The sequence below is a fragment of the Anabrus simplex genome, chromosome 7 (assembly GCF_040414725.1).
Source record: "Anabrus simplex isolate iqAnaSimp1 chromosome 7, ASM4041472v1, whole genome shotgun sequence".
Classification (NCBI taxonomy): domain Eukaryota; kingdom Metazoa; phylum Arthropoda; class Insecta; order Orthoptera; family Tettigoniidae; genus Anabrus; species Anabrus simplex.
Window position 1 is genome coordinate 94941546 of NC_090271.1, and position 15190 is coordinate 94956735.

Below are 15190 nucleotides of genomic sequence, written 5' to 3' on the forward strand. Positions count from 1 at the left end.
GCACAAAGCTTTATAATATATAAACATGAGGAAAGCAACAGGAAACAACCTCATTCCTCATTTCCTTAGTACACCTCTTCAGTGATGCCTAGGCCATCTATGACAGCTGATGGCAGAGCTGTTAAGGATCAAACCAGCCTTTGGGCTGAGGACAAAATATACAGTATATGACACTTATGCATAAATAAGTAAACTTACAAAAGATTAGTGGAATAGCTTTACAAAATAAATGTTTTGCTAGTGGATCGTTTATATTATTAGGCCTAATTGTACTAATTTTATCTGTGCTCATTAGTCCTGACTTACTGAAATTTCATTCAGCAGAAGCATTCACTGCATAAACTACTAAAATGTGTATTGTTTCAACAACATGTCATGATGTATATAGCCTATGCAGTACCATTGCCAAAATAAGAATATGATTTGTGGTGCATATTCTGTGGACACTGATTTGGGTACCATCAGATGGATGAAGGAGAAGGGGATGGACACACAATAACTGGCACCAAACATTCCAACAGGATCTTGAAATATCTAATGGATGTTGGTTGGGATGAAATTGAAGGTATGGCAGCTGCCAGGACTCACTGTAAGAATCCCTTTGCACAATATGGTACTATGCATGGCAGGAACTAAGTTGAAGTAATATTTATCATATATTTACTGTATTATGTTTCTACTTCAAAAATAATTGCTAATTTCCATTAAGACTGAGTAATAATCATGTCATTAATTCATTGCATAAAGTTCACTGTTACACTGTTACAAAACCAACTATAAGTCATTAAACTTCAGCTTTAGTTGCCCTATATTATCACTACAATGTTTAAAGATAAATTGTTGGATTTGAACAATATTTCACTCCTTTAATTTTGCTCCAGCCTTTGTGATTTTTATCATCAGGGTGAGTGAGACATTGCTAACAACTTCCATTCTCTTTGGTTGACATTTTAAATATCACACCATTTTTGTTTTTCCTTGTTGATTGTTAGCAATAGCTCAAAAGCAGTCACAATGATTATTCATGTAAAACACAGTATGCTTATCTTTGTCTATTAATCCTTTGTTAAAGTAGATATCTTCAAGATTTTAATAATAATTCTCACAGTAATTCATCTTTGGGTGAAGCTTTTCTATTGAACTTTCAATTGAAATTTTTTGCCCATAAATCAAATAATGTAATCAAATTAGTTTAATTCTTTTCAAATAAACACAGCTATATTAATCATGAAAGTGAAACACCAGGCAGGTTCCTGTCTTCTGTCACCCATAGAGGAGTAAAGTCGTTTATTATTTTTTTAGTGTAATGCGCTCTGATATGCGTGTGTTGTTGTAGACCAGAAGAGTTCTACCTAGAAGTTTCTTTTTCTTCCAGTAGATGGCTCAAGTGTCCTCATTTCTTGATACTGTACAATCTTCCCTTTGTGTTCTTTCACTCATTTACAAGCCAGATTTGGCGCTTGTCCAACTGAATGAAATAGCAAGTGATGGTGGTTGTGTAGTATACAAAACTTCAAACATGTACATAAGTAAACTTTGTAATAGTAGAGTGATTCTGGAGGAAGAAATAATGTGGTATTCAGCACAGTAACAATTCAGGTGAACTGATGGCTTCAGTCAGTGAACGTGAGTGTGATTACGTGTGCAGTGAAAGCACTGGGAGGGTGCACAGTAATCTGGATAAGAACAATGACCCTGAGTCTCATTTCTATTGTCTATCAGTTTCAAAATTTGATGAACATGCAGGTTGAAATAAAAACAGTAAGAAAAACGTTATATCTTTTGTAATTTTTTTAAAATTACTATTTCTTTAAAATGCACTAATGTAGAACTCAGTGTCAAGGAAGTGGCTTTTTTAAAAATGGATGGGCTCCAGTAGTGGCCATCAGCTCCGGAAACTGATAGTGAAAGTGTTAAAGAACAAAATACTGTAGTGTGCTTCAAACCATTAAGGCACAAAGGATTTATATCTACTAAAGCAAATGAGTACCTATATTTAATACTTAGTGCATTACGTATTAAAATATAAATGTATGACACTTTGACTATGATATGTGATTTTCCTCAGCTAAGATGACAATAGCTCACAGATCATTATTTCTCATAAGATACGAATCACTTGACTTTTTATCTGTAGACCTCATACAGAACAGAAATTAAGGCAGATTTATTACCTTGAGGAGGTTCATTGGTAAACTTGATAGAGATCTGGAGCAGGGAGATGGGAAACTCATCATGCACCTCAGTTGTAATCCAGCACCGAAAATTATTATGACAGGTTTCCATCTCAGAGAGTACTATGAAAAGTTCGTTCATGTAAGATATTCCAAGATGACAGTTCTGGAGAAGAATCCAGCCACCCTGATTTAAAAACAAATCTGTTGTTAAAAATACAGCTAGTGAATTAAGAGAAAGAGCATTTTGGTTCTTGTTAGGAAATCAATGAGAAAGTTATGGGAATTATGTCCTTATCTTAGCACTGCATAAAATAATAAGGATACCAATATTGATACATTGTTATGACAAGTATTAGGTAAAAAATGCATCAGTTCAAAAAAATCTTAATAGTCATTTCACACAGAAGAAAGTCTCAAGTTAACCAAAAGCCAAGGTTGGGTTTTACCAATCTGAAGAACAGTGCAAGAGGAAATCACCAGAACAGTCTTTGATTCTTATAGTCTGGCTCCTTGGTTGAATGGTCAGCATACTGGCCTTCAGTTCAAATGACCCTGGGTTCAATTTCCAGCCAGCTGTAGATTTTAACTGCATATGGCTTATTTATACAGCTTGGGGACTGGGTGTTTGTGTTTGTCTCAAAACCTTTCTCTTCATATTTACACAATACACCACACCATACCACCATACAAACAGACACTAGTGAATACAGTACATCCCTCCACGTAGGGTTGGTGTAAGATAGGGCATCTAGCCATAAAACCAGGCCATGTCCACCTATTAGGCAGAGTTTGCAACTGCAACCCCACCAGTGTAGTAAAAGTAACAGAAGGAATTTGTAATTCTCATAGAAGGAACAGCTATAGAATACAAACCATCATGCATTTTTACCACTGGAATGCTTCCCGTTGTTACTTCACCCACTATTCATAAATGTAAGGATAAATGTGAAAAGCCAGGTATTTTAAAAAATCCTTAATGTAGTCACCCCAACACTATCTATATTACATTCACTACACTAATGGACAGAATGGATATGATCCATTTAGCAGTATTTTGCCTTAACTCTTTTAAGGAAGCTGAAATTGACATAAATGTCACTAAAAGGGATGTTTCAATCTTCATTAAGAAAAGAACTGTTAATAATTGGCTGTATTATTCTTGAATCTGTAAAGAAACTGGCAAAGTATTACATTTAATAAAACAACGTTAAAAAGGCTATAATAAGGACAACATACTAGCTACGAGAAGTGAACAAAGCAAAGCATTATATCACATATCAAGATACATAGCACAAAAATGTTTTAAAATTTACATTTATGTCCTGAAACACAGTATGAATGCAATTGTTTTTTTGGCAAAAAGTGAAAACACAGAGAGAGAGAATTATTTTTCTTCCTTACATCAAACTGTAGATACCATATTTCTTATCCTTCAAGCCAGCAGTAAAGTTGGATGATGTCATGCTGCATATAAGTCAGCTCTCACTTCCTCCGAAGAAAATATATTATTTTAACGCCAACCAACAACAGACACTTCTCAATGGCCAAGTTAGAAAGCTCAAGGTTACTACTATTGAAGAAGAATATATTATTAGTGCCATCTAGCATATAGAGAAACAAGTCCATCAAGTTAAACAAACCTGGCACTTCTCGCAACATTTCTGAGCATTGATTTACTGTAGTTAGTTTCGGCACTCAAAGGGCTACAAGTGTTTCAAGAGGAGAAATATTTTTATTATCTGTAATTAAAAGATAGTCTGACTCCTTGGAGCAGCATTGAGATCTTCAGTTCAGAGGGTCCTGGGTTTGATTCCTGGCCAGATCTGGGATTTTAGTCGCTCCTGATTAATTCTTCTGTCTCAGGGTCTGGGTATTTGTGTTTGTCCCAACACTCTCCTCTTCACATTCACACAATACATCACACTACCAACCACCACAGAAACATGCTATAGTGAATACATCCCTCCACATAGGGTTGGCAATAGGAAGGGCATCCAATCATAAAACAGGGCCAAATACACAAGTATGATACAGTTTGCATCCGCGATTCCACAGGTGTGGGAAAAGCGGTAGAAAAAAGATCTGTAATTAGAAGATAAATCATCACTGCCTCAACGAATCAGTTACAGAATAGCTGACCAGCAATCCCTAGTTTCTGATTTCAGTCCTGGTAGAAGTAGTTGATTTTTGAATGGTGACCAAATATTTTGGTACACTCAGAGTCACTGTTGTTGATAAGTTAAAAATCTCTGGTGGTGCATTCACTGTCAAAATTAGTAGGCAGATTGCCTATAAGGCACCATTTTAGAGGATCTGTAAATTAATAGCTAAGGCCATTCAATTATTTTTATAATTATCGTTATTGTCTATGACTATCATCAGATTTTGAAATTTTACAAATATACACTGAATGTAGGTCTATACACTAAAAGCTCTAGAGATAAAGGTACACCTGCTCAAACTCCAGCGAGATACACATGACAATGATTTTGGAAAGATTTACGGCATTATATAATGGCTGGGGTTTCACAGTTCTGTAAATTACTATTCAGGTAGGATAAAAGATTTATGAACATAGTGGCTTTGCTGGCTGTAATTACACTTCTTCTGAGGAACCATTTGCATAACTGTTATAAGTGACATGCGGAACAACTGACCTTTCTCTGCCACAACACATTACACTCTCACCACCGCAATTATAAAGATACATATTATGCTCGAAATGCTTTGTCTAACAGGCAGTTTCCAGTTAGAGGACGATGAATGGCAGTTGTTGATGAAAAATTTAGAAATGAGATTGCTACTTGGAGGACATGATACACAGGTTCATTCAGTCCATACCAAAAATGAGTATCAGATTAATTCCTACGAGCAAAGGTGGATGATCATAGGTCCACCCACTCCATCCCATTCAGTGATGAGGTTGTGGATAATGAAAGCCCTTACCTTCAATTCCTCCAAGGGCCTTTGTAGTCTGTACAGAGATTGCTTTGCTATGGCTTTGCTATACAAGACTGAGACATTTCTTAGCCTCACCCACAATTTTCTATCATGTTGTTCTGTTCTTGCTTTTTTCTTTCTCTCTTTTTCATTCTTCTATTCCTTACAATGTGAGCAGTGAATTTTATATACAATCTGATACCAAAATCTTAACTTTGAACTTTCTTAATGTATTTTTGACCACAATATTTAACAGTATTGGAAACAGACCAACACTTTATCTAACTCTAGAATAGACTGTCATCACAACAAACTTTGTCTTTCTGTGATGATTCTCCCAATCATCTGGGGTCAGCTTTCCTGGTCACTCTCTTCCAATACCATCTGTCTTTGACCCTATCCTTGGATAAAATATATCATATTGTTTCACATCTTTTGAAACATGAACTTCTCGTCTCATTTTTGGTCGTCCCATTGTTGGATTTTCCTCAACTTCTAGCCGGTCAACTCAATGTGTGACATAATCTTCAGGTCGTCTTTGAAGTTGCCCTTACCACTTCATTCGCTTTTCATGAAACTTTCCTCAATGGGAGTTACCCTTAGAGACTGGCAGATAACATCATTCCAGATTTTATCTAGTCAGGTTACCCCATGAGCCCATCTTACATAAGTTATGCATTTTTGCAAAATGAAGTTTCTGCTCATCTGTTCTTTTCATAGCCCAACATTCAATATGGCTGGGCGCACTACCATTTTATATATTTTGCCTTTAAGGTGAGAAACAGTTTCCTGATGCAAAGAACTCCTATTGCTGCCCACCACTTTGATTATCCACATTTTATCTGGTTGGTGACATCCCTACCAATGTTTCCATCAGCCTGCACTACAGTCCCAAGATAAGTGAAGTGCTGGTTTGAATGACCTTATTATTGTCAAGAAAAAGTCCTGCACTGATTTGGCCATCCATAAAAAAATTGCAGTGCATATACTCTGTGTTAGCTCTGCTGATCTTTAACCCATTTTCCTCCAATACATTCTTCTAGTTGTTAAATTTGTCTTGAAGTACACCAACACTATCTGTCATCAGCAAACAGCATACACAGTAGGGTTTCTTCCTGGATATGCTTGGATAGTTCATCAATGATCATTATGAAGAGGTGTGGGCTAAGTGCAGAGCCTTGATACAGACCTACTTTAACTGCAAAGTTTCCTGTGGACCCACAATAACTGCATACACATGTTTTGGCATTCATTACACATATCTTGAATGATGGTGATGTATGAATGTGGGACATTTTTCTTCTTAAGGGCCCACCAAATCAGATCCCACAGCACTCAGTCGTAGGCCTTTTTCAAATCTGTGAAGACCATTTGCAGATCTTTCCTGTGCAGGCAGTAATTTTCAATGAGCATTATGAGAGCAAATGCAGCATCAGTTGTTGATCTACCAGGCATAAATCCAAACTGATTTTTTGAAATGCAAGTCCCTTCCCTTAGCCTCCCTTTGATGACTCTCTCCCATAGTTATTTTTTGCTAGTGGCTTTATGCCGCACCAACACAGATAGGTCTTAAGGCGATGATGGGATAGAAAAGGCCTGGGAGTTGGAAGGAAGTGACCGTGGCCTTAATTAAGGTACAGCCCCAGCATTTGCCTGGTGTAAAAATGTCTAACATAGTTTTAGAGCATGGTAATTAGCACAATCTTGAGCATCATCTTTGTTTTTTATGTATGAGGATAATAACACTCATTCTCCAATCTTTAAGAATTATCCCTTTAAACATAATTTTATTGAAAAGGTACAAAAGCCACACCATAAATAAATAAATTCTGCTTCATGGTTATATTAACTGAGTGTTCTGTTAGTTATTTTATTTACCTGGTCTATCCATTGCACTGGGCATCTTCCTTGAAATCTCTGTCCTTCAACTTTCCACTGAACAGTGGTTTTCTCCAGGTTGTCTACCTACATGGTATATAACCCAGAGAACTTCAGAATGTTCTGGTAACAAAAGGAGAATAGCTTCTTCACAATGAACTCACCAAAATGTTATTAGTTAGTTCTTTTCTCCCTAAACAATATCCTCATCATCCTCCTATATGACAATGTCTTGAAAGCGTTAATCTTTTCTGATTTTCTGTTTCAGTAGTCGAAGTTTCCACACTATAAGAGAAAATTGTAAAAACCAGGGTCTTCAACAGCCTTAGTTCAGTGCACCTGCTTATCGCCATGATCCTTTCTGATGACTGTTAGCTTTGACACAGCATTTCACACTACTGCAATTCTCCGCTGTATTTCATCTGTTGAACTACCATCCTTTACTACAACAGAGCCCAAATAAATAAATTTGCACAATCTCTCATACTCAGACAGTATGTTTTGTTTGTGGAAGCAACTCAAGTTGAGCAATAAAACATTTGGGGTAGAATGCTGAGTGGCATCACCATGGATATTCCACAAAGTTGATCATGGTTCAAAACTTGGCTATTGCATTTGTAAACAAAATATGATAATTCACATCCCTGTGGTTCAGATTCCATGCAAAACTGGAGGTGGCTTGGACATGATCAGCATATTTTATTTTATTTTTGTTTAGCATATGGCATGTAACAATATTATGAAAATGAAAGAAACGATACGAATATGAATGATTACATGTCACTATTAGAAATAGTCACAAGCAAATACCCAATTGAAATACACAGTCTACTGCATCATTAGTTGCATTCAGTAGTTCAGTGAAGCATTCTTGGTAGGGTCTTAGGGGGCACTCTTGGACGATCTGATGGATGATTTATCTGCATTTCCCACAGTGGCACTCTGAAGAACATGTCAAAGCATCAACCATGGTTGGTAAGGATCCTGTTTGTAGTAATCCACAGCTTGTGGGGCAGATCATAACCAGGTGGTTTCTCTACCAATACTCTTGAGTGTTTTGCAATCATAATCATCAGGTGCATTGATCTTTCACTTTTCCATTCATTTCTTTTGCAGATCAAAGTCTGAGTCACATGGAGATTTGACTGATACCAGTGAAATTTGCCAGGACAAGAACCTATGCTTATTAGGATCTGTAAGTCATGAAACAGGATATAAATGTCCATTTGGAAGTGGGAGACATTTTGAAATGATTTGTTTCATATTTAAAATTTTATCAGATATTGAACAACTAGGCACAAAAAGAGCTTGATGATTTGCAATAATGTTTTTGGGATCGAGTTATAATCTTCTCAGAAATGAATGACAGAAATCTCAGAGAGTTCTGCCCCTGTAATTATTAAAGTCAAACATGTCACCTGATTTAAATATAGGCATCATAATAAGATGCTGTGAGGAGTTTGTCAAGGCTGTATCATATCTCCTCTGTTGCTTAATGTGTACTCGGAGGCCAGACTGAATGAAGCACTGGGGTTATCTACAGAAGGCATCTGTGTCAATGGAAAGTAGGCCTACAACAGCAGTGAATGGTATTCACTAGATGTACATAACCCAGCTATTGTATTTCTGAAACCCACACACAAGTTTACCTTATGTGGGATTCACACTGTATCTGAATATTGAATTTTCATGACCGTATTGTAATCGAAACCGACTTTCAGCCTATTAGGTCGTGTTACGTACATTTAGTATGTGTTGAAGAGATGTTAATTACAGAACAAAAATGGCCAACCGGACAACAGTGGGATCTGAACCCACAACCTCCTGATTTCGCGTCGGTTGCTCTACCAATTGAGCTATGGTGGCCTAGGCCATCTTTGTTCTGTTGGAAAGGATCTAAGCTGCAGGTCTGGCACTACTGCCAACACACTGTAGAGTGCGTTTAAGTCACCCGTTGAGGGACAAGTCAATGAATATTGAATTTTCACGATCGCATTGTAATCGAAACCGACTTTCATCCTAATAGGTTGTGTTACGTACATTTAGTATGTGTTGAAGAAATGTTAAGTACAAAAAAAAAAAGTCCAACCGGACACCAGTGGGATCCGAACCCACAACCTCCTGATTTCGCGTCAGTTGCTCTACCACTGGTGTCCAGTTGGCCATTTTTGTTCTGTACTTAACATCTCTTCAATACGTACTAAATGTACGTAACACGACCTAATAGGTTGAAAGTCGGTTTCGATCACCCTGTGTCTTTTACTACCGGTACCTCTGTATGTATATGTATGATATTGATCGTGAATAAAAATGTTTAAAATGTAAATGTAAAATGTAAAAAAATATTATTCAGACAACAGAGTGCTGATTATCGACAGTGTAGAAGAAGACCTGCAAGCTTTATTGAAGAGAGTCAGCACAGCTTGCAACAATTGGAGCCTCAAGCCAAGTTAATAATAATAATAATAATAATAATAATAATAATAATAATAATAATAATAATAATAAATCAATAATATAAAACAATATTGGCAATAATAACAGTAATAAAAACAAACTCCGTGGCATAACAGCCCCAAAGGGCCATGGCCTATCAAGTGATCACTGCTCAACCCAAAGGCGTGCAGATTATGAGGTGCCGTGTGGTCAGCATGACAAATCCTCTTGGCCATTATTCTTGGCTACCCAGATCCGGTATCAGTAATAGTAATAATACAATAATCAAATGTAGTGATATTAAGGAAGAATCATATCGTATATAAAAGTAAATCATATCATCTATATAACAGCAATACAAATAGTATGCAGAGTACATTCAAAATATATGAAAAATAAGTACCATATTAGATATAATACTTAAAAGAAAGTTTCAAAAACATATAAATTTCAAGAGGATATTGCCTGCAATTAAGGGGTGAAGAGAATATGAGTAAGAATAAGAATAATGATCTGTGAAAGGAAGAGGGAAATAATGATAAAGAGGAAGTGGGAGGAGGTGTTTCCAGGTCAAAACTTGATGATTCATACATGTTTACATAGTATTTCGACACAAGCATGTTTAAAAGCTGAGCTGCTAGACATGCTTCTGACGTTCACTGGTAAGAGATTCCATTCTCTGGCTAGGGTAACAGTGAATGATTTAACTGAAGATTGTTGTTCTGTGTACAGGAAAGGATAAACATATGGTGCTGCAGGATCAGGTATTTTTGTTATGGTCTGTGGAGAGGAGTTTGATGCAATCACAGAGATACCATGCTGGTTGATAAGTTTTAAGAATATTATGCAGAAAGCTATGCCTTTGCTGGTGAGATGTAGTGTTTACCGTGCACTGTGTCTTCTTGTATGGGCTAGAATAAATTTGTTACCTTCATTGACCTGTCTCATTCTAATCCTTGGCTTTGACATATGAAAGTGACCGAGGTATGAGCGATGCTAGTAATACCATTCTTTATGCAGCCAGTTCCTCTTATGAATGGTTTGAAAATATCGCTCATACGGTCGGTTGGTGCATGCATTTTAGTGGGCTGGACAGACTGATACGTAATAGCAACTTCTGGCTCGGATAGGAAAGCAATGGGAAACTACCTCGCTCCGCATCTCCCTTGTATGCCTCTTCAGTGACGCCTAAGCTAACTATGACAGCTGTTGGTTGAACTGTGGAGGATCAAACCAGCCTTCGGTCTGAACACCCAACATACATACACATGCAAAATGCAAAGAGTATGAAGTGTGCGTCATTCTTGCAGGTAAAGCCACCCGACCCGTGTGTACAATGGTGTGTCATGGTCAACGTAACGAAGCCCATAGATAAATCTTACGCAAGCATTCTGGACACACTCATTTTCTTTCCCATTATACTCCTCGGTTGTTGTCAATTATATCACAGTAATACAAATGGGGTAATGCAAGTGATTCAACAAGAATTTTCTTTAGTTTAAAAGGGAAAGTGAATTTGAATTTACTGAGACAATGTCATGATCTGTATATTTTTCTACACACAGATATAGTTTGGGCAGACCAGAACAGACATTTGTCAAATATTATACCAAGATTTCTTACATTTAGGCTATACTGTTTGGGAGCACCACTTATGGACAACTGTGGTAATGCTGTTCTATTGATCGAAAGCGACTTTCAACCTATTAGGTCGTGTTACGTACATTTAGTACGTGATGAAGAGATGTTAAGTACAGAACAAAAAATGGCCAAGCAGACACCAGTGGGTTTGGATCCCACTAAATGTACTAAATGTACGTAACACGACCTAATAGGTTGAAAGTCGCTTTCGATTACAATGTGGTCGTGAAAATTCAATATTCACTGTTCTATTGAGTTTGCAAATTAATTTAGGATAACCAATAATTATTGCCTGGGATTTTGATGGGTTTAATTTTAATCCGTGATTTTTTGGTCCATATACAGCGTGAATCAGCCGTACCTTCCAATGTAGTTTTATGCAAACCACAATATTCATTCTGTCCTGAAAACATCTGCTGTGTCGGTATGCTTAGACAACATAACCAGATATATTGGTATTTACTGCCTCACCATAATAGGATGCCATAATGTTATACTGGTACTTGTATTAACCACTGAAAGACATGTGTGTGCCTTCTAGATCATATGAACTTGACATGCCGGCGAAACACTAAATTGATATTGTGACCACAGTAAACCTAATACTTGCTATAAGCTGCCCAGTGTGCCGTACGGAACCATAGTGTAGTTGGTAAAGGTGTGGAGAAGTGGGCTTGCATGTCAGGTGGGAGGTTCGAGTTCAGGGTGAAGATTACATATTTTTTAAATATTTGTTTAACACATACCACATGCAATGTAAGTTCAATACCTGCTTTCATGCAAATTTTGTGTGAATGAATGTGTTTGTGGCCCTAAGAAGGGCTGATTAGTTAGCAAGCCAGACATATACAGACCAAAAATAATAGGAACACAACTGCCCAGACAATGTTTCATTGCAGCAAATGTTCGATGTGATGATTGTTTTCATTTATGCACACTTGGTCCCGGTGTCCAATAGATCGTCTTGCACACTACAGCATTCCAGGTGTAATTGCTTGGCAGGTGTCCATGATGAGTTGCTGGAGCTGATCGGGGTTTTCCAGTGCTTGAGTGTAAACGGCGTTCTTCAAATGTCCCCACAAGAAGAAGTCTAACAGCGTTAAATCTGGTGATGTGGTGGGCCAAGAAACAGGGGTTCCTCGTCCTACCCATTTCTCTTTGTTCGGATGGTTACAAATGGGCAAAGTCGAATGTGGTGAAGCTCCATCCTGTTGTAACCACAACGTCAAACGATCATGCAAGGCATATCCTCCAGCAGCAGTGGGAGTTTCTGATGCAGAGAGCGCAGGTAGCATAGGCCTGTCCAAAGGCCCTCAAAAATATAAGGTCCAGTCAGGTGATCCCCCAAGATTCCACACCAAACATTCACTCCCCATCGTACTTGATGGGCCGCTTGTCACACCCAGTGAGGATTGTCCAGACTCCAATAGTGCATGTTGTGGCGATTGATGTTCCCATTATTGTGGAAGCACGATATGTCCGAGAACAAGATATGCAATACAAATGCTACATCATAGTCCAGTCTGCCTAATAGCCACCGACAGAACTCCATTCGAGCTTTAAAATCCCGCCCATGGAGCTCTTGGTGTAGCTCAAGATGGTATGGTTGAAATTTATGTTAATGCAGTATTCGTCATTCGTCATTCAACACAGGTTTTAATTACCTGGCTTACTGTTATTATAAACACATACATATCACTTTGTCAATGTAAATTCAAGTTCAGATTCATATTACTCAATTTGACAAGGTATTCCTAATATAAAGTACATTATAAGAGTATACACAGCTACATTTAAGCACATTTTTTAGACCTTACGACTAAAAATAACGCAATAGGATAAAGTAATCCTAGGAACTTGTTTTACTGGTAAAACTTGAACGTTAATGATATATTCAAGGTCAGATGTACGTAGCAAATTTTATCATGTTTTGTGATCCTTTTAATGTGTTCAGAAAGAGGTATCTTTTTAATATATTATTGGTTTTCTAAACTTAGACATAAAAAACAGAATTATTCACTCTGAAACATATTACCTAATGTCAGTCAAATATGAAATGTTTATTGGCAAGGTGCGACTATTAAACCATGTATTCTAATGTGTATGTATATGACAGCTGAGGATGACTTGTGAAGAGTCAAAACCAGTCCTGTTATTAAGAAAATTTTAATAAAATTAGTATTGATCAGGTGGATCTCTTTCTTTCTATGACATACTATAGATATCAATATGGAACATTATGAAATTAATTAATCAAGATATTAATGCCAACCAGGCAAGACGTAATGCGTATAGATACAGAAACATTAGAATCAAGTTAATGAATACCACCAAGAATATTGCATTTCTAAAAGAATGCCTTGCTAACAACCTAACTCTTAAATTTCTCAGTAAATACAACAACAAGCATAGAGACACTAATCAGACGCGTAACACTTAAACTAACAAAATCTGGCTCTAAACTGAAATCAAGGTTTTTTAGCGTAAAAAAACAACAGTGGAATAATGAATTGTATCCACTGCATTTGAGAGTATCCCAAGAACTGCCACACAGTTATTGGGATCACTTTCAACATATCACTAACGATAAAATAGAGAACTTAGCCATAAAAAAACAAAACAACCTTAGTAAAAAATTAGATTTTTTAAAACAGACACAAAGAACGGAACCCATGATTCCCAGTACGAATAAGATCACTTCATCCCAACCTAAATCTGACATTGAACATAATTTCCATCCATCCGTTAAAAATCTCACGAACACAGTGTTCGATGAAACAGAAATTGAAATATTGAGTAAGGGTCCGAAACATAATTGGGGCAATACCTCAATTTTACAAAATATCACAACTACCATCACGGAAACTGAACTTGCAATACAGAAAATTCCATATGACCTACGAGATGAAGTGAAACACGACATTGCAAAAAACTACCGCAGTATATTAACAAAGTACAAGAAAATACTGTAGTTCACACAGCAACAAAATGAATATAACACACATAAACAGACTAAATAACAAGATAAAACAGAACAATCTGGTCGTAACTAAAGCAGATAAAGGCAACACTACAGTAATCATTGACCAAAATGAATACATTCAAAAAACAAAAGAAGTCTTCAAAAATGACACCTTCCGGATCATACGTAAGGATCCTACAAATACGATACAAAGAAATCTCAAGACCTTACTAAAAAACACACACCTTTCGCTTACAGAAACGGAAGCATCAAATCTTATAGTAATGAACCTCCAACTACCAAATGCAAAAGCTCTTCCAAAAGTACATAAGGACAACATACCCATGAGACCCATAGTAAATTACAGAGCGAGTCCTACATATAAGTTATCGCAATTTATCCAAAAATTTCTTAAAAAAACATTACTTATTTCAAGCCAATAAAACTATACGTAATTCAGTAGATTTCTGCAAGAAAACTAAGGAGCTACAGTTAGAAAAATACCATTCCTTAACATCATACAACATAACCAATATGTACCCAAATATCCCCACTAAAAAAACTATAGATATAGTAAACTAAGTAATTTAGAAATTGAGGAGTTCATAATATTATTAGAATTCACCATCAATAACAACTTTTTCAGGTTCCATGACACAATTTATCAACAGCTAGGCTTACCAATGGGATCCCCTGCCTCCGGTATAATTGCTGAAATATATATAGACTACCTCGAATACAACTCAATTAGTACAATAGACAGAATATTCTTTTGGTGCAGATTTGTTGATGACGTTTTTGCCATCATCGATAATAGACTAACTAATGACAACACTTTGTTAGACAGAATAAATACCATAGACCCACATATACAATTTACAAAAGAATCAGAAAACAACTGCAAACTGAACTATCTTGATCTGACTATTACTAGACATGATAATCATTTGACCTTCAAAATTTATCGCAAGCCCACCCATACAATAAATACAATAGGAACAGATTCCATTCACCCCAACTCCCATAAAAAAAGCAGCGTATTACAGCATGGTTTATAGAACCTTTAACATACCACTTTCAAAAACAGATTTTAAAGAAGAGATACATCGGATCCAAGAAATAGCAAGAAAAAATGGACACAAGAAAGATGTAGTCA

General features: G+C 36.7%; 1 protein-coding gene across 1 annotated transcript in view; it reads right to left on the reverse strand.

Annotated features, from left to right (window-relative positions):
• Positions 1-15190, reverse strand: part of kl-3 (dynein heavy chain 8, axonemal kl-3) — a 232356-nt gene that overhangs the window by 101220 nt on the left and 115946 nt on the right. The window contains exon 6 of the mRNA XM_067151919.2: positions 2175-2361. Coding sequence (XP_067008020.2) covers positions 2175-2361 — 187 coding nt within the window. The remainder of the gene's footprint in view (positions 1-2174; positions 2362-15190) is intronic.